General features: G+C 37.5%; 2 protein-coding genes and 1 long non-coding RNA gene across 6 annotated transcripts in view; 1 reads left to right on the forward strand and 2 right to left on the reverse strand.

Moving 5' to 3' along the window:
- Positions 1 to 20,761, reverse strand: part of LOC126725517 (receptor-like protein EIX2) — a 92,277-nt gene that overhangs the window by 26,105 nt on the left and 45,411 nt on the right. The window contains exon 2 of one of the 3 annotated variants that reach the window (XM_050430288.1): positions 15,360 to 15,428. The exons of 1 other annotated variant lie outside the window; for it this stretch is intronic. In XM_050430288.1, coding sequence (XP_050286245.1) covers positions 15,360 to 15,428 — 69 coding nt within the window. Of the gene's footprint in view, positions 1 to 12,639; positions 12,682 to 15,359; positions 15,429 to 20,761 lie in introns of those variants that run through there. One more of the 3 variants, XM_050430287.1, reaches the window with a different exon arrangement.
- Positions 1 to 20,761, forward strand: part of LOC126725522 (uncharacterized) — an 88,368-nt gene that overhangs the window by 23,297 nt on the left and 44,310 nt on the right. The window contains exon 2 of the long non-coding RNA XR_007655483.1: positions 14,451 to 14,564. This is a non-coding gene — a long non-coding RNA (uncharacterized LOC126725522). The remainder of the gene's footprint in view (positions 1 to 14,450; positions 14,565 to 20,761) is intronic.
- Positions 1 to 20,761, reverse strand: part of LOC126725516 (regulator of telomere elongation helicase 1 homolog) — a 117,708-nt gene that overhangs the window by 17,460 nt on the left and 79,487 nt on the right. The gene's annotated exons all lie outside the window — the stretch shown is intronic.

The following is a 20,761-nucleotide window of genomic DNA, read 5'->3' on the forward strand; positions in this document are numbered from 1 at the left end:
TTCACCAAATGGGCGAAGGCAGAGGCGCTAGCCAATATTAGGGACGTAGATGTTAAAAAGTTTGTGTGGAAGAACATCATCACAAGATTTAGGGTGTCGGACTCCCTTATATCAAATAACAGATTGCAGTTCGACAGCAAGGCCTTTCGCGAGTTTTGTAGTGATCTCAGCATCAGGAACAGGTACTCCACCCCGGCGTATCCTCAAAGCAATGGACAAGCTAAAGCCACTAACAAGGCGATTGTAAATGGATTGAAGAAAAGGTTGGACGATGCAAAGGGAAGGTGGACCGAGGAGCTACCCAGCGTTCTATGGGCGTACCGAACGACTCCCAGGAGATCAACAGGAAAGACCCCGTTCTCCTTGACATACGAGGCAGTAGCTGTGATACCAGCAGAGGTGAGCCTATGTAGTACACGGGTCGAAGAATTTACTCCGGCCTGGAACGATGGGTTAATGGTGGAGCGTTTGGATTTGTTAGAAGAATATCGAGAAGCGGCAACCATTCAGCTAGCCGAGTATCAGCAGAAACTCGCCCAGCGCTAAAACCGATGCGTAAGGACAAGGGAATTTAGTGCTGGAGATCTAGTGCTACGGGAAGCAATTAGAAACATGCAAGATACGAACACTGGGAAACTGGCCCCTACCTGGGAAGGGCCTTACAAGGTAACTGCTATCGTAGGAGCAGGAGCTTATTACTTAGAGGATCTAGATGAAAGTCCACTTCCCCGGCCATGGAATGTCTACAACTTGAAGAAGTTCTACCACTAATCAGTTAAACACAAAGGTGTAAATTGAATGAAACGTTGTATATATGCTTTATAAAGTAATATTATGATGATGTTTATTATTGCAGGTGCGTTTAAATTTTATTATTGATCTTTTAGCACCAGCCAAGGGGTAAGGGAAAAGTCAAGGAAACTGAGGCAACATGTTTTACGCTAAGGATAGAAACGTGTCCCCGGTTCGATACCTTTCACCAGACAGGTGGAAACCTTAATTAAAGAAATTTTTCTAAGGACAAAAACCTGTCCCCAATTCAATACCTATCACCGGACAAGTGGAAACCTTAATCAAAGAAATTTTTCTAAGGACAAAAACCTGTCCCCGGTTCGATACCTATCACCGGACAATGAAAACCTTAATCAAAGAAATTTTTCTAAGGACAGAAACTTGTCCCTGGTTCGATACCTTTTATCGGACAAGTGGAAACCTTAATCAAAGAAATTTCTAAGGACAGAAACCTGTCCCCGGCTCCATACCTTTAACCAGACAGGTGGAAACCTTAATCAAAGAAATTTTCTAAGGACAGAAACCTGTCCCCGATTTGATACCTATCACCGAACAGGTGAAAACCTTAATCAAAGAAATTTTCTAAGGATAGAAACCTGTCCCTAGTTCGATATCTATCATCGGACAGGTGGAAACCTTAATCAAAGAAATTTTCAAAGGACAAAAACATGTCCCTGGTTTGATACCTATCACCAGACAGGTGAAAACCTTAATCAAAGAAATTTTCTAAGGACAGAAACTTGTCCCCGGTTTGATACCTATCACCGGACAGGTGGAAACCATAATCAAAAAAATTTCTAAGGACAGAAACCTGTCCCCGGCTTCATACCTTTAACCGGACAGGTGGAAACCTTAATCAAAGAAATTTTCTAAGGACAGAAACCTGTCCCCAGTTCGATACCTATCATCGGACAGGTGGAAACCTTAATCAAAGAAATTTTCAAAGGACAGAAAACTGTCCCCAGTTTGATACCTATCACCGGACAGGTGAAAACCTTAATCAAAGAAATTTTCTAAGTATAGAAACCTGTCCCCGGTTCGATACCTATCACCGAACAGGTGGAAACCTTAATAAAAAATTTCTAAGGATAGAAACCTGTCCCCGGTTCAGTCCCTATCACCAGACAAGTGGAAACCTTAATCATAAAATTTCAAAGTACAGAAACCTGTCCCCGGACAGGAAGAAACCTTGGTCTAAAATTCTCTATAGGCCTGTCCTGAGCTCAGTCCTCATCACCGGATAGGTGAGGGCCTCGTGCTAAGTATCCCCAACGGCGTCCTAGTAAAACTTCTAGCAGCAAAAGGCTTCACATCCGAGAATTATTATGGGCCCATCCTAAATCGCTAAAGGTGGTACCCGGATGTGCGCAAACAAAGCCTAAACTACCTTAAGACAACCATACACGGTACTTGATATCCACAACCAAGAAACAAAGTTGTTAATGCAAACAAAAGTGCATAAAATAAAACCATTGTTGGGTCACCACAGCCCGGTGACCATAGGAAAATAAGTACGAAAATAAATGGAAAGGAAATTAAAGCCATTGTTCAATCACCACATCCCGTTGACCATAGGCAAACCATAAAAAGAGAACGTAAAGTAAAAACATAGATAAAGCAACTAGTTGATAGCAAACATTAAACGGTTGGGTCGGCAAGCAGGGGTCGGGTTGCTTCACCAACTGGCTAATTGGGAATGTCCTCGGTCCGTAGCTGTTGGGATTGTTCATCATCTGTAGCATGGAGGGTGCTGGAAACCTCGGGATCAACGTGGGCATCAATCGCTTGGACCAACTCCCTCATGGTGGTGGTTTCTTCCTCGTCCGCAACATCGGCCTAACTCTAGGAGGGGGGCGGAGGGGCTAGGTATAGGATTTGGCCGGGGTCTCTCAAAAGGGAATCCTCGGCCACTCCCATCACCTGGAGGGCCGCCAGCCAACCCTTCCCAAACCTGTGAAGTCGCGCTTGGTGGACAACAGGCTCCACAAACTTCTCGACATTTGCAAAACCCTTGTCGTACCATTTGTTATCATAGGCTTCAAGGGCCGCTTTGAGGTCGGCTATCTAATCGGCCTGGGCCAAGTTGAGACTATCCACCTCTGCTAATTTAAGCTCGATGCCCTCCAGCCGACCCTCCACCTTGGCTATTTTCTTCTTCGCCAGTAACCGGGCCTTCTCTGAGGATTGAGCTTTTTTCACCGCAACCTCGGCAGCCTTGCCCTTCTCCTTCACGTTGGCATTGGCCACGTCCTTCAAAGCTTTTTCCCGCTCAGCATCCTCGATGAGCTCTTTCAGTCTCTCACCGAGAATGTAAGTCATCTGCGCGGACTGGTAACAAAAAAACAAGTGTGAAGATAGAAGAATGATTCATGTATTTAAATAAACAAAAAGGAAGGATAGAGAAATCATCGCCATGGTGTGCCACTGTAGCCACCGTACCAATGAATCCTCGTCCCCTCAGAGAAAAAGCGAACATCCTCAACCAGCAGCAAGCTGTGCACTAGGCTCTGGGCTACCCTTCCCCCTTCGCCCTTATCCCATATTATTGCACTGGCCGTAGCTAGCAGAAGCCCTGCACCAAACTTGAAGGTAGGCTGCCAAGGGATTACGAGCTGGGAGGAAGATGCCACATTCGCACCGGCTTGAGTCGTAGACTGAGATTCGGCCACCGGCTCCTGGATTGTGATCCCGCTGGATGGCCGAGTTGGGGTCTTGAAGGGGGGATCGCCAAGAGCCTGGGGCGGTTGATCGTCAAGGTGCTATTGAGGGAGAGTTCGGCCCTTGCCATGGGGCTGTTGGGACTCGGCGGGAGGATAAGTGCTGGGCAAGAATCGGCTGACCGTCATTTTTTGCCTTGTCACCATCTCGGCGTCCGGTTCAACGTCAACTGCTTCTTGCTCGGCTGGCGGGGTAGGGTTTGCTAGTTCTTCAACAGGAACGTGTGCCTGGCGTCTTTGGGAGACACGCTTGGCAGATTAGTCTCTGATTGGGGCAAGATCGTCTGCAGTTGTATAGCGTGGACCGATGTCCCGAGCTTCACCAGAGGTCAACTAAGGGGGGAGGAAGTTTGCGTGCCGCGCATCTATGTAAGACAACAAAGGGCTGTCTAGCAATAGGTCTTGACTGAAGCGTTGCCAAGTCCTGTATACAGGGTTGCAGTCGAATATTAGATGCGATGCCTGGAGCTGCCCGTCAGTGTGGACAAATATCTCATACCTCAGGATGAAATTCAAGTCCCTTACGTGCACAACTCTGAGGTCCAGAACGAATTCTTTGCTGTCTGCAACAAAAGAACACAGTAAATTAGTGCCCGGGTAGATAAAACAAGTGTAAGTAAACAAAAAAGGAAAATGGGATGAATGGGTAGGCAATACGAACCAACTTCGCGTGGCGAGAGTGGGCAGGGGAGCTCATCGGCAAACCAATTGCCACTCACCCAAACAAACTCCCTAGCTGAGTTTCTGTTTGAATCGGACAAGCATGAAATTAACTGTACCTGGTAGTTCCTATCTTTTAAATAATAATTGGTGTTTTTGTTTTCGCACAGGCTGTACATGAAATTTTTATCATGGTGGTTCAACTACAAACCATATATTTGGTTCAACCTATCAACACAACTAACTACCCGGTAAAAATTGGGAGGAAGCTGCTCAGGGCTCAAACCGTAAAACCTAAGGGTATTAGGTAGGAGTGGGCTCACTGGAAACCTAACCCTACCCTCCAAAATTACCATCAAGGGGAAGAAGGCGGTACTTAACCCGGAGCGTCTGTAAAGAGCAATCTCGCTCTCATGGCAGTATGCCACATTCACATCCTTAGGGATGTTGAATGTCTGCCTAAAACTGGCTAGGGACGCCCTAGTATTTAAAAGGTGAGCAAAACCCATCCTAAGCTCTAGAATTGAAGGAAGAGACTAAAACAAAAGAGAAAGATAGAGAAACTTACTTTGGGCTCTAAAAAGAAAGGTACTCTGGGCTGGAGGGTGAACGCACAGAAAGGTATGCACGGCAGGGAGGAAGTTTAGTGAGCAAAGAATGCAAAAATGGGAGAGTGATTCAGAATGGACTATTTATAGGGGCCAAAAGGGATGGAATAAATACCATTTAATAAATGAAGAGCAGGAAACTCTATGAATCCCATCACAACCGCCACACGCGCACCATCTCGGTTCGTGAACCACCAGGTAATAATGACGGCTGAGCCAACCGTTAGATACAATGCATCTTTTGAGGGCACATTAATTAATCTCTCAACCGCCTAGTGCCTATTGATTGAACTTCCCAGATCACTTCTGTCTCTTGGACTCCTTGATTCGCCACCGGGCACCGAGCACGAATCAAGGGGGGGCTAATGTACGGCACCGAGCTTCTAGAGCCATTTAGGCCTTAGACCCCAGCTCTATAGTATGACCCACGGTTCCTGACACCCATGTTAGAAACTGGGTTTGAGGCCCACTAGGGCCAGGGGTGCAGATCCTATGGCCTCATGTTTGGCCTAGAACCCGTTGGGCCGATCGTTGAAATATATGCTCATTAATTCATGGCAGGGAAACTGTCCAGCGCGTCCCAACTCTGACGCGTGTGTCTGCTCGGGTAGGCCATATCCCGGATGCCTAGCAACTCCTTGAGAAATTCCACCACCGAACATCACCCCCCTTTTTGAACTAGGAACCAATTCCAATGCCATTCTCACCACACCCCACTCCCAACTAAACATACACTTAGTGATAACAATATTGGACCTCCATTCCCACTAGCCATAAGAGTAATCATGATTTTTCCACCAATTTTGGGCTATGAATATAGGAAGTTAAGGAAAGGAAAATGATTGTTGTTGAAAGTTTGGGAAGAAAGTTGAGAACCAAGAATAATAGTTGTAAAAAGTGAGAGGAAAATGATACAAATATTGGAGAGATCTTGCTCGATCTCCAGGTTAGAATCACCCAGGGTAGGAAATCCAAAACCCACATTACAAATATATTGTGAGCCCAAGAACGAGACAGACCTTTTAAACTCGTTTGGGGTGCACACAGTTTCCATGTGTGCAGATCATTGTGAGCCATAGTATTATTTAAAGTAAAATGATTTTGTTCAAGTCAATGCCACGTAAGTACTCCGTTAGTCCACTCTGAACATAAATTAATAGATAGAAACGGAAGGACAAAAAGTAGAACATTTTGCAAAGTTTAGGGATGAAAAGCAAACTTTTAAAAGTTTATGGATGAAAAATGAACTTTTATGAAAGTTTAGGGGCGAAAATGATATTTTACCCTAGGTTTTATGGTCATTCGGTCATTTTTTAGGTTCTAAGGGTATTTTGATCATTTTTTAGGTTCTAAGGATATTCCAGTAATTGTTGGGGGGGAGGGGGGGTTCAAGGGTATTTTGGTCATTTTCAAGTTTTATGAGCTATTTTGGTCATTTTATAGGTTTCAAGGGTATTTCAAAAAATTTTAAGGTTTCAAGGTCATTTCGGTAATTTTTAAGGTTCTATGGGTATTTCGGTCATTTTTTAGGTTTAAGATGCATTACGGCCATTTTTAGGTTCTAAGGGCATTGTTGTCACTTTTTAAGTTACAAGATTATTTCAGTCATTTTCTAGGTTTCATTGTCATTTAGGTAATTTTTTAGTATCTAAGGGTATTTCAATTATTTTTTAGGTTTAGAGAGTATTTCAGTCATTTTTTAGATTTTAGGGTCATTTCAGTCATTTTTTAGGTTTTAAGGATATCCCAATAATTTTTTAGAGTTTTGGGGTTATTTTGGTAATTTTTAAGTGTTATAATGCATTTTGGTAATTTTAGTATATTTAAGGGTATTTCAAAAAATTTAGAGATTTTATGAGTATTTTTGTTATATATATTCATCGATTATTAGGTAATTCGGTGGGGTTGGTTGGGTTGGGTTGGCTACGCCCATATGTAATGTTCATACAACTGAATGTGACGATGAAACTCTCAAATGTAAGTAAAAAAAAAAAAAAAAAAAAACCATTGAATGTGACAAAAGTATGGTCACATGTGATGTTGGTATTGCCCAATATGACAATAGAACTGTCAAATGTGAGGAAAAAATTAAAGTACCACCAAATGTGAGAAAGGTACAATCAAATGTGATGTTGGTACTACCTAATGTGACAGTGGAACCATCAAATGTGAGAAATAAAATAAGAGAATCATCGAATATAACAAAAGTACAGTCACATGTGATGTTTGTACTGCCCAATGTAACAATAAAATTGTCAAATGTGAGGAAAAACTTAGGGTCCATTTGAATACAACTTATTTTTGCTGAAACTGAAAACTAAAAGCACAGTAGCAAAATAATTTTTAAATGGGTGAATAGTGTCGTGGGACCCATGAACAGTGCACTTTGTCTCCTGCACAATGAATCCATGTGATTTTACTGTTCATACGCGCTGGGAAAAAAAAAAGGCTAAAAACGTGAACGTGGAAACGCAAATGCGGATCCAAACACTCACTTAAAGTACCACCGAATGTGAGAAATGTACAATTAAATGTGATGTTGGTACTACATAAGGTGATAGTGAAACCATCAAATGTGAGAAAAAAAAAAGAAAAAAGAAGAAGAAGAGAATCACCGAATGTGAGAAAGGTACTGTTAAATGTGATGTTAGTACTACTCAATGTGACAATAGAACTATCAAATGTAAGAAAAATAAATAAATGAACTACCGAATGTGATAAAAGTATAGTTACATGTGATATTGGTACTACCCAATGTGACAATAGAATTGTCAAATGTGAGGAAAAAATTAAAATACCATCGAATATGAGAAATGTACTGATAGGGCAAAAATGAATTGATCCTTTGCAATTAATTAATTAATTACCCAAATTAATTAATTAGGTCAAATTTCATGCAATTGCTTGGCAGCACAAACAAATCACCAAATTATCTAAATGCAGCGGAAAATAAATTTGATACAGGTGATTTGTTTACAAATGTGGAAAACCATCGAGGCAAACCCCCACCGGGTGATTTTAAGGTCACCACTCCTAAGTATCCACTATTATCAATCACAAGCGGTTACAAGTACAAGGAATCTTACCAAACCCTTTGGCCTATCTTGAAATACCAACCTACAGTTGAACCTTTACCCCAATACCCAATTGCACTTGTATTGTAGTGGCAATCTTTCCGTTCAATGCACGAATTCCAGTACATGATTAACTAATGATGCACGAATCCTAGTACGTGACTAACTCCACCAACTTGAGGAAGATGTTGGCTGCAAAGTTCTTCACTTCATCAACAATGAAGATCAGGATGCTCCTTGGTTATAAAACCCTTGGCGTAAAGACGCAGTAACTTCTTTAGAGAGAATGATGAACTAGGGCATTATCTGCATGCACGATGGCCTTTAAAATAAGCCTTATATATGTCTAGGGTTGTGAGAAAAGAAACCCTATAAAAATATTTCAGCATAGGCCAAAAATTAGATCTGGAATTTTTGATTTCGTAAGTCTAAACAGAAACAGCTTGTGTTGAGTTTCTGTCGAGCTTCAACATTAAATCTCGATAAAAGTCTTTCTGTCGAGATTGCTGTTGAGCGTTAATGAATAGCTCTTCTTCACTTGTTTCTTGGTCAGATCTTCATGGCTTTAACACTTGACTTGAACAACATATTTCTTGAAGTCTTAAACCCATCCTAAATCTGCCCAATTACAAGTAAAGTGCATTTTGTCAAAAGATTAGCCAATTACATAAAATATGTTCCTAACATGTACAATCAAATGTGATGTTGGTACTACCTAATGTGACAGTGAAATCATCAAATGTGAGAAAAAATAAGTGAACCACTGAATGTGACAAAAGTACAGTCACATGTGATGTTGATACTACATAATGTCAGAATGGTACCACCAAATGTGATGTTTTGGTAACCTGGTATAGCAAGTTGCTACTAATGGGTATCGTACCCCCAATAAAAAGGGATACGTTAGAATTACCCTCAAAGATATGTAAGTAACAAGATTACCGTACAAAATTACTAATCAGTATAATCTCTCTCTCTCTCTCTCTCTCTCTCTCTCTCTCTCTCTCTCTCTCTCTCTCTCTCTCTCTCTCTCTCTCTCTCTCTCTCTCTCTCTCTCTCTCTCTCTCTCTCTCATTATGTGTACAAAAGTAACTTTAATTATAATTTAGGCTAAAATATGCCCTTAAGGTTTATCATGCAAGTGTTTTTGGTCCCTTAATACTTTAAGCTTCAAATGAGTACTTTTTTTTTTTTTTTTTTTTGACAAGTCTAAAGGAGCAATAATAATGTGACTTTTTTTAAGTGATGTGGCATCAGTATTACCGCATCAAAAAATTGATTATCTAATATAGCTCCAAACCAAGCCCTTTAAAAATAGGGTCTTCCCAATTCAAAACCAAATAAGTCTATATATATAAATATATATATATATATATATTAATATCTAAAAGCTGAAGTGAAACATTTGTTAATGCTGATCTCCTGTTGTGCCATCTCATTGTCATGTCATTGGTCATATAATTTTTTTTTCTTTTTACAAAAAATATATAAATAGATTATTGACTTTACACATTCATCTCGGACAATTTTAACATTACATATAATTTCGGCTCTACATATTCATCTACTTTAATTTAGAATTTATTTTTTATTTTGATTTATTTTTACAAAAAATATATAAATAGATTATTGACTTTACATGTTCGTCTTGGGCAGTTTTAACATTACATATAATTTTACCTTTACATATTCATCTACTTTAATTTAGATGTTTATAACTAAATAATGAAAAATTTAAAACCAAAAACAAAATCTATACATTTTATAAAACTCTTTACGCACTACATCTTTTCTTATTTTTTGTTTTTGTTTTCTTGTTTTTTTTTTTTTTTTTCAATTCTTCCTTTGTTCAACTTTCATCCTCTCCAATCATTGTCTCTTAGTTCAATCTTTCATCCCCTCCAATAAATATGTTTAAAAATATTTTCATTCAATTCCCTTTAGATTAAATTTTTTTTTTCCTTTATATCATTTAAATTCTACCGTTTCACTTTATTCAACCTTTTATTCACTTCTACCATTCCTGTTTCATCTTAATTTTCTTATAAATTTCTTCTTACTTCATTTCCAGCTCTCTCCCCTATTCCTTCCAATCTGTCCACGACAAAAAGGCCAATACTCACTCTCTTTCTCCAATTTTGTTTCTCTTTTGGTGGATTTTTTTTATTGTTTCGACCACTTTTTCTCTTCTACTAATGGTTCTTTTTATTATCGTTGAATTAATTGTCACATACATTTTTTTATCTTTTCGGCAAATTTGTATCAACTTTTATGCATATTAAGGTAGTTTGGTATTCCGATTCCTGATCACAAATTCTTTTCCTTTATCTCATTAATTGGTTTGATTTGATTTGGATTAAAAATTAGTTGTTTTGCAAGTTAGAATTTGATGTTTTATAGTGATCAATTTAGATGTTAAACTATGAGATTTTACTATTTTTTTTCTTTTTAATCCTTTGAGGTGGACAAAGTACTCTTAATAGTTGTATTAGAAGTACTCTATAATACCATTTATTCAAAGAAAGGCAAAGGTTAGTCAAACAAAAAATAATTAGATGGATGACATATTTTACCTTTTGCAATTGTATTTTTATTATTATTATTATTATTATTTTATAACAATGCATATATAGAAATTTAATTCTTAGATTTTGCTAATAATTTTTTATTTGATAATATGTTTTAGGTGGATGAAATTGTAATTTCAGCAAAGAAAAAAACCTTAATAGATTATCAACAATAAACTATTTTCCTAATTGGTCCAATTAATCATTGTTAAGTTTTATTGATTTTTTTAATTACATTTTTTTGGTGTTTTGGGTTGTAGGGCAAAAAAAATAGGGTTGATAAAGTTTGTTTAAAACTAAAAGAATAATTTCCAAATTTTATATTCTTTTTAATGATTCACAAAATGTTATAAATAAATTTTATTAAAAAATGAATATTTTCATTAATGTGCCTTTTGAATTTCTAAGAAAAATTGTATTGTTGTCATTTTGGTACGAAAAATTTATAGTTATGATTTATGATTGTTCCTATAATACATAAAAATATGATTATTCAAATATATATTTATGATTTATGATTTTCCCTATATTATATTTATCTTTTTTATTATAATAAATAAAAATATAATATTATTACATGCAACACACGGATTTACGGTAAGTTTAATATGATAGTCCTAAATTGAACAATAATGGCAATCGGCTCATCACGTGCAAGTGAGACAAAAGCGCTTGCAATAGGAAGAGTTATTCAAAGATGTGGAATATAGATGCCAGCTACAATGCCATAGAGTTCGAATTTTAAATAAGGCTAGGAGATTCTTTTTAGGAGTTTATTTGTCGAGGTTTGTGGTGTCTAAGATACTTTATTGACAAAGAGTGTATTCTATTTAATATTTTATGTAACCAATGACTTTGACCTAATAAAGGATAAATGTTTTGGGATTTTCAATGCTAACAAAGCACAAATCCTCTTTCTCAATTTTAGATATAACTAAATGGCAAAAGAATAAAATGTCAAAGTAATGCATATAACTGTGGTTATTTTTATGCTTCTTCCTACCAAAATAAAAATGTGAAGATAAAAGTATCAATTGAGTAAAACAATTGCCTTGATGAGACTATCAATATATTAACACAAGAAACGTATAGAAAAGACCCTCATAAACTCTAGTCAAAACTCAAAATCAGCTCATGCCAATTAAGTATGTGAAAACTAAGAAACTATTCCAAAAGAACCATGCGGGTCAACTTTCCCCAATGGATACGTCAATGTAATGACTATGTGGCACAATCTAATCCATTGAAGATTGAAACCATGCACGGTACTTTTTCGATCCAACATACATGGATAATAACTTTGTGTTTGATTGGATGGCTGGATTTGGGCACATAGATTTGGATTTGACAAATCCATCATTAAATTTGAAATAACTTCTAAGTCCATAGATTTTTAGAAATTCATAAGATATGTTTCAATATTTAGATTTGAAATTTAGGCATTTCAAATCCATCACTTTAAAATTCAAATTTTAATCCAAATCCAAATTCAAATATCCAAACAGTTGTGTCTGAAGAATGGTAAATTTTAATGACGCCTCATGCATCATACATGCATGAACTTATACAAAATATTAAGTTCCTCTTTCAGTCTTTCTCCATATTCTTTTCAATCAACGAACTCAACAAAATAAGACTTTCTTTCTCTTTTTCATGACCTTTTGGATCAGAATTACTTCCTTTGACCACTTGATTTTTTTTCCTTGTCCATTAATTACTCAGGTTTCTCTATGTTGACAGAGAATAAAAGCCTTGCTCTGTTTATTTAGCAACTAGCAACATTTTATTTAAGGGGTAAAAGTGTAAATTTCACATAAAATATAAGAGTATGCCTAAAAATTGTTTTTTAAGACCTATTGAGATGCAAACACATGTCAAATTTAGTACTCCTATGCACTTGACCCATTGAGATACTGATACATACCCAAAAGAAATTGGACAAGTAATCGTTTATGAAATAGAAGTTGACGAACTAAGTTATCAAACATATTACCTACACAACCAAAATGCAAAAGATGCAAACAAAGATTGAATTGAACAAAAATTAAAATAATCTTCTACATCTTATCCAAGATAAATTTCAAATGAATCAAAACCCTAAAATTCATAAATGTAAACTTAGAAATCAAAATGAAAAAGAACATAGGCAAATCATTAAATAGGCCAACTACAAAGGAAAACACATGTATAGCAACCTAAAACTCAAACAAAAAAACCAAGGTAAAAAATATTTAACTTAAGATTTCACAAAACACATGCATACCTCAAATGTAGAACTAAACCAGCTTTCCAATCTACAAACTTCAATTTTTTTCCAGCCAAAATTTCTTTTTCAAATGAAATACTCTCAATGCAATTACTAATGCTATCCTATCTTTGATGTCATCACATAAACGAAAGTAATAGTGCCTCCATGTCTTCTTCAATATTAGGGTGCCACAAACACTCCAAAATCCTACAACAAACCCAAGTCCAATGCTAGTATAGAACCATATCCTTTCATAATCATCTCCACCTTGTTTGTCATCAACACCGGTAATACTTGGGCCATCAGATGTTTCATCTCCTGGGCACTTGGTCGGAAGAGGAGACCCACACAACAAAGGGTTTCCCTTGTACATGGTTACATCATTTAGTGTTTGGAGTTGATTACCAGATGGGATTCTTCCTGTCAAGTTGTTAAAAGATAGGTTCAAGTGTACTAAGGATGTCAAAGAAGACATGCTTCCAGGAATAGGTCCAAAAAGTCCATTTTTTGAGAGATCAAGTGTTTCCAACCACCGCATGTTTCCTATGTTCTTGGGAATGCTTCCATTTAGATGATTCATTGACAAGTTTAGCGTACCCAATCTTGTGAGACTTGTTATTTGAATAGGAATTCCTCCTGTTAAACTATTCCCTGATAGATCAATGCAAGTAACAAATTGGAGAGTGCGATCATATTCATACTCTCTTCCTTTTGTCACTATGTATGCTTTCTCTGTATAGTTCTCAACAGGCTTGTACCCAAAGGTGTTGTGATCAACCATAGCATTAAAATTGTTGAAACAATCTGGAATGCCCCCAAGGAGATTATTTTGTGCGAGATCTAGGATGCGAAGGTTATGAAGATTGCACCATTTTTGAGGGATGGTTCCATTGAATAGATTTGATCGTAGGCGTAGCATGAAGATGTCTGATTCTATCCATGACGGAAGATTCCCCGAGAGACAATTCCCCCCAAAATCCATGCTCACAATAGAACAACTTTGCAAGGAAGAAGGAATTTCTCCACTAAGATTGTTGTTGCTCAACACTAATATAGAAAGGTTTCCTAAGAAACCCATTGAGCTCGGAATTTTTCCACATATGTTGTTGTATGAAATATCCACAACGCGCAAGCTCATTTGTGACTCGTTCCAATGATGAGGGAGCTCCCCTGAAAGATTATTTCTCCTGAGGACAAGAATATTAAGATGTTTTATTTTTGATATGGACAAAGGAATTTTACCATGGAGGAGGTTCTCTGAAAGATCTAAATATTGCAAGCTTGGCATTAGATCACTAATATTTGATGGGATAGGGCCTGAAAACAAATTGCTTTGCAGAAATAGCTTAGTCACATTCGGAAATACTAATTGGTGCGGCAAGCTCCTTTTTATCTGATTGTTGGATAGATCCAAGTAGGTGAGGTTGAAAGATATCATAGAGAACCATTCCTCGGGTATAGTGCCTTTGATTCCAACGTTTTTTAGGATGACGAAGGTAAGCTCACTTTGAACTTGAAGCCATTTAGGAAATTTGGGGCCAATGAGACAGCTTTCTAGATGAAGAGATTTGAGGCTGAATTGAGGACGCCAGCCATATCACATTGAAAACTAGAGACTGATTTTTATTTGTTGTTAGCATAAACCGTTCTAGATTTGTGAGATTCATCAATTGGGCTTCTGTTATATTACCTTCCCAAGAATTTTCTAGGAGATACAAATTGACTAGCTTTGAGAGTTGCCCAAAATTTTCTGGAATGGTTCCATTCATCTCATTATATGAGAGGTCCAACTCCTTCAAGGATGACAAATTGCCAATAGAAGCTGGAATTGAACCATAAAAATGGTTACCACCAAGATAGAGGTATTTCAAGCTTCCTAGTCTCCCAAATGAATCAAGGTTTTTTCCTCCTTGATTGCTAAAAGTCAAATCAAGTTTTGTTAGACTCGTAAGATTAAACAGCCACGGAGGAATGGAGGTTTTAAATGAGTTGTATGATAAATCAAGGACTTGAAGAGAGGTGAAACTGAAGAAATTCAGGGAAGATGGAAGGTGTTCAAGCTGACATGAACATAAACTCAACTCCAGAAGGGAAGGAAGCATGTCAATTGCATGCAGCCAATCTGCTTTGGTATGATTGATCTTCACTCCCCCCAAATAAAGGTACTCTAAAGAAGAGAGACTTGAGACCCAATTCAAATTTTTGGTAGACAAATTGTAGTTTCCTTCAAGGTCAAGATGCGTCAGGCTGGACAAATTGCCGAGATAAGGACTAATCTCCCCTGAAAAAGATGCATTAACATCCCCTGAAGAAGATGCTTTAACATAAACCTCACCTGAAAAAGATGCAAATATAAGAGAGATTAGATACATCAAGTTCTCTAGTTAGCGCGCCAAAAAATTCAGGAATTCAAATTCCTTTAAAGTCACTCCAATTTTTTTTTTTTTTTGGCTAAACACTGTAATTTAAATATTTAAAGTGAATTAAAGAAGAAGTTGTCTTACTTTGCCGTGACAACCCCTCCATGGGAATGTGGGTAGAAGGATTGGGAGGAGCAGCAGGATGAATACCCCTTCCGAAAGTAGGACTTCTGGTAGTAGGAACGGTATATGGTAAATTATCATCACTTCCGTCATACTCATAGTGCCTGCGGCGTCCAGCTGGGTTGCTAAGGTTGAGCTTGATAACATAACCTGATTCGTTGTCGCACTCTACGCCTTTCCATTGGCAGCAATCTTCACCGTCCCATGAAGAAAGCTTACCTGGAATATCATTTACGCCTGCCTTGAAGCTGACAAGTGCTTCTCTTTCACTTTGGATGCATTTCACTGTCACATTATCATTAGTCTGACTCTGATTTTCAGTGCATGAACCCAGTTCGAATATCCCCAAGGACAAAAGAAGAAATACAACGACAGTATGATTATAATATTTAATCATCATGGAGTAGTTAGATAGTGACAATGCTAATGATGAGTCTTGTGGATTTTTATGAAGCGAGAGCCATGCATTAACGATGAATATATATCACTGAAGTGTGAACTAACTTTAGATTGGAATGGTCAGGTCAAGGATGACCTTGCTGTTTCCACGATCGAACATAGAAGTCACTGTTTAAGGTTTTTTTTTTTTTTTTTTTTTTTTTTTTTTTTAACACGGTAGGTGAAAGTTCTTGTTTGAATCCACACATGGTATGGAACCATTTTCCACTCGGAGGAGACTACTTTTTCGCTTTTTGCACGTTGCAGGAATCATATAATTCGTATTGCTTTTTCTACTTTTTCTTTTTCCTTAAACTAAACAGTGGGGGCTTTCACTCATCAGCATTAGGCTGTTTTATATTTTTTTTTTTTTGGTTGTTGAATTAAGGCAAATGCCTTTGTATGATTAATTACTATATATATATATATATATATGATTGATCATATTGTTACAATGTATAAATAACCTATTCGCTTGTATTAGATCTTCAGGTAATATAAATATACCCGTTTTTCCTTTATCTTATTCTTAATCTCTTCTAAACAATTCTGTTTCTTAGGAGGCTGAGCTGACATCTAATCCAGCCATTCATATTAGACTCTTTATTATTTTATGTGGTTCAAAAATACCTACATCTTGCGTTTAAGCATGAATAAAACTTAGGGACAATACATAAAATAGAACCCACTACTCCCACTACACCAGTTTCAAATACACGTTATTAAAAAAAAAAAAAATGTTCACCTCACAATCCATTAGAATTCAATATATGTGTTTTATATTTGAATTCACCTTAGCCACATAAAATTACTGCTCCTTTAAGAAAGAAATATTTATCATCGTCCCAATTTTTTCTCTATATCACTTTTATAGTTATTGCAAAGGGATAAATCTATAAATTCTTCTTTATTATTTTGGAGAGATAAACTTATAAATTCTTCTGATAACAAGGACAATTTAAGTGTATTTAACTCTCTCTTGGATTTATGTATCATTGATTGATTTCAATTCCAAATCTGTAGTTTCATTTTTCTAACTTGATTACAATTTAAGTGTATTTAACTCTCTCTTGGATTTAAGTATCATTACTAGGTTTTTATTTTTCTTTTCTTTTCTAGATTTGTTGGTGGAAAAGCAAATCCTTGAAGCAATCTAACTCTGAGAAGAAATAGTACTGTAAGTGCCAAGAATGAGTTGACATAATACAATGAATTTGTGGAGGAGGGAACTTGAATCAAATAACCTAGCACAGTTGAAGAAGAAGAAAAAGATAAGGAACAATGAAGAACACTAGTCCTCGGCGAAGATCCGAGGACAGATACTTATATTAGATTGATCTCAAGAACAATTTGCTACAATATTTTTCTCTCTTTCGGACCCTCCCTTCCTCCCAAGATGATCTCTTACATTATATAGTCTCTTTCAGCTGATCTTGACCCTCCATTTGTTGATTATTCAAGCCACTACTCAAGTGCTTGTCCCTTCAGACACCTTCCCAAATCTTTTATGAGTTGTGGCAACCAAGACAGCACTATTCAGGAGTCTTCTCCACATAAATGCAGCTAGGGGGTTTGGTAGGGTGCATTAAATGTGGTGACAGCTACCATCCCTTCAGACATGTCAGGACTAACCTCCTCTCTGGAACTCTTCCTCTACATTGTGATCTCCTGTAGTGATGTGCCATTGACATGACCAAGGCTCGCCTCTCCAGTCTTACTGTCCAAGGGTATGGTCCCCTCGGAACTGCATCAGCCTCCTTGGTCTCGAATATGACACGTGGCATTATTACCATATTAAATTTCTATATCCCACAATTATAATGAGGTATAGTTTTCAAATTATGAAAATATCTTTTAATTTTGTTTTTCAAATTTTGTGGCTTTAATGGGTTGCTTCTGTGATTATTAGGGTAGAAAAGCGGAAAGGTTCAAATTTATTGAATCGAGAGGTTTTAGTACTTGGGCTTAGATTTCATAGAGGTTTATATATTTAAACTGATGTTGTATGCTATACTGAGTTCACTTTTTTTTTTTTTTTTTTTTTGAAACTTGAAACATACATGTAGTCGGTGTTTTAGAATGATGCAGATAAAGTTTCGGATTTCAGGTATATCCAAATTTGAGGTGATGCTAATGAAGAGGAAGAGTGCATTACAGAGTTCAAGTATCCATGGCTTGGAACTAAAGTGCTATATTAGTATATATTTGGTATTGCTTAAGTTTGTCACAACTAATCACATGACAAATACTAGTATTTTTCTTTTTTCAATGGAGTTTTTTTGAGTAATGCTATGGACATATAAAAATATATAACTTTATAACACAACTTGCCACATTGCAAGATAAGATTGGCGGATATGTGATGGTGGATCATGTGGAGACACATTTCCACCACCGACAACTTGTAACGTGATAAATTATGGTACAAAATTATACATTTTTATATATTCCTAAAATTACTCGGGCTTTTTCAAGTTTGAACCAACTTTAATCTTAGATAGATTGGTCTGGTCAGTGGTCAAGTAAATGATGATGACTCCAGTGAGTGAAAGAACCCCCGCCTATTACGTTAGTCATGCATGCATAAATAAATAATACAAACCATCTTTTTCCCTTTTCCCACTCTGTATGCCTTTTTCCAATGGTTGATCACCCTTTTCGTTTTTAACGGTCAACATAATAATAAATAAAGGTTTTTCTTTCTAAAAATATATATATATATAATTTCCCACACGGTAAGCCAAAGTTCTTCCACACGGCAAGTCGGTAACTTTTCCACAATTCCTTTTACAACTTTTCCACAATTCCTTTTACACACGGCAAGTCGGTAACCTTTCCACAATTCCTTTTACAACTTTTCCACAATTCCTTTCCTTTTACACACGTCCACAATTCCTTTTCCAACTTTTCCACAATTCCTTTTACACACGGCAAGTCGGTAACCTTTCCACAAGTCGGTAACCTTTCCACAATTCCTTTTCCAACTTTTCCACAATTCCTTTTACACACGGCAAGTCGGTAACCTTTCCACAATTCCTTTTCCACACGGCAAGTCAGTAACTTTAGGTTTTTTCCTTTTTCTTTTTTAATAATCGGATAATTTGGGAGGGAATTTTTTGATTCCTAGGCATCTTACTTGGAGACACAGGAAGTAACACAACCGGCCCACAAGGATAGACTCATCATACTGTTAAAAAAGAATTGTTATAAATCCTAACAGCTATATAAAATTTAATGTAAACATAGTGTTTGTTTGACTAGTTTATTTTTTGCTAACTTATTTTACTATTTAGTTTATTTTTGTTATTATTTATGAGTTTCACTGCACTTTTTAGTACTATTCATAGGTCCACTGTACTATTTCAACTAACATTTACCTTTATCTACTGTACTTTCAGTAAAAAGTTTTTAGTTTCAGTAAAATAAACAGATCCCAAACATACCCATAATCTTCTTATTATGACTGTCAGCACTCCTCAGATGAGTCTCATGAACAATTTACTTAAATTTTTCCTTACTTTAAGTTAACAATAAATGATGATAGTGTTAAAAAAAACACCAACTCCTGAACTCGTCCATATGACTCATTCAATGAAAAACCGACAAGGGTGAACCAAGCACATGAAGTGATCGTCCCAAGCGTCCTTGATGACCTCGTCCGTCCAAAGACAGACGAGGTCCCATGAAAAGCTTGTCCATCCTTAGAATCGTTCGGATGGACGAGCTCTACACGAAATTAGGAAAAACTGAATGCACGAGGAAGTCATCCCTAATAGCCTCGTCCGTCCTTAATAAAGGATGGACGAGTTCATTGGGTTGAACATGTCGGACTATGGACGATTTTGATCTCCACCAAGCACAAGGGACGAGTTGAACTACTATGTGCCAAGTTCTCCATTAACCATTACGGAACACAAATCCAAATAAGGTAACTTCTATAGCGATTATGGAAGTTATCTCCAAATCCTCCAGACTCCTCGACAATAGGAACGGTTATTAAACAGATAACCGTTTCACGTATGCTATATAAGCATTCATCGATGAGAAGGTAAGGATTCATTCAGACATTTTTCTCAGAAATTATTTCCTTTTCACAGTGAATTACAAATCCACTGACTTTATCATCGGAGGACTTTTGGCTGATCCCCATCAGTCTCCTCTGACTTAGTATTTGTTTTCAGGATCAAGCCCTAAGATCATCAGCGCCTGAGACCTTGAACCTACTGATTTCCAAGGAACCATCAGTTGGCGCCGTCTGTGGGAAAGTAGATTGTTTTGCAGTTTTCTTTTCAGTGACAAAAGGTTGGATGGTTTGGACCAGATCGAGGGCTACTAGCCCAGGCCATCAGGGAAGCAAAGACGCTTCAAGCAACCCCCTTCGCGATCGCCAATCTACATCGGTCATGCAGACGTCATCTGTCCAACATGTGCAATCTATGGTGGCTGCAATGGCGGAGTTGACTCGCCAAAACCAAGAGTTAAGAATGGAGATTAATCTGAGAAGGCAAACACGTGCAGAACGTGAAGGAGGGTGACAAACACAGAGTCATGATGATAGAGAAAATACTGAAATTGGAAATCAATTAAGAGGCACCACTTCATGAACGGTACCACACTTGAAAGAGGAGATGGACCAAATGAAGAAAGTTATGGAAGAAATGAAAGAGAACATGAGAACGGCGAATCCTATAGAAGATTTGGTCCACAGAACTGATTCCCCCTTTACGGCTTCCATCAACGGTCACCCCCTACCATCGAAGTTCAAGTTGCCTTCTCTGGATTTGTATGATGGAATGCGTGACCCGTTTGATCACATTGCTACTTTCAAGACAACAATACACCTTCAAGGGGTCCCTGACGAAATCATGTGTAGAGCCTTCCCTACCTCCCTTAAAGGTTCGGCACGAGTCTGGTTTAGCAAAATACCCCCGAATTCCGTAAGTTCTTTCGAATAGTTGAGCAAGTTGTTTGTTAATAATTTCATTGGGGGACAAAGACACAAGCGCTCCTCATCCAGCTTGTTGACCATAGAGCGAGGAGAGAATGAAAGTCTGCGGTCATTCATCACTCGTTTCAACAGAGAAGCCCTGAGCGTGGACGAGGTAGATGACAAG

Source organism: Quercus robur, chromosome 5, assembly GCF_932294415.1.
Source record: "Quercus robur chromosome 5, dhQueRobu3.1, whole genome shotgun sequence".
Classification (NCBI taxonomy): domain Eukaryota; kingdom Viridiplantae; phylum Streptophyta; class Magnoliopsida; order Fagales; family Fagaceae; genus Quercus; species Quercus robur.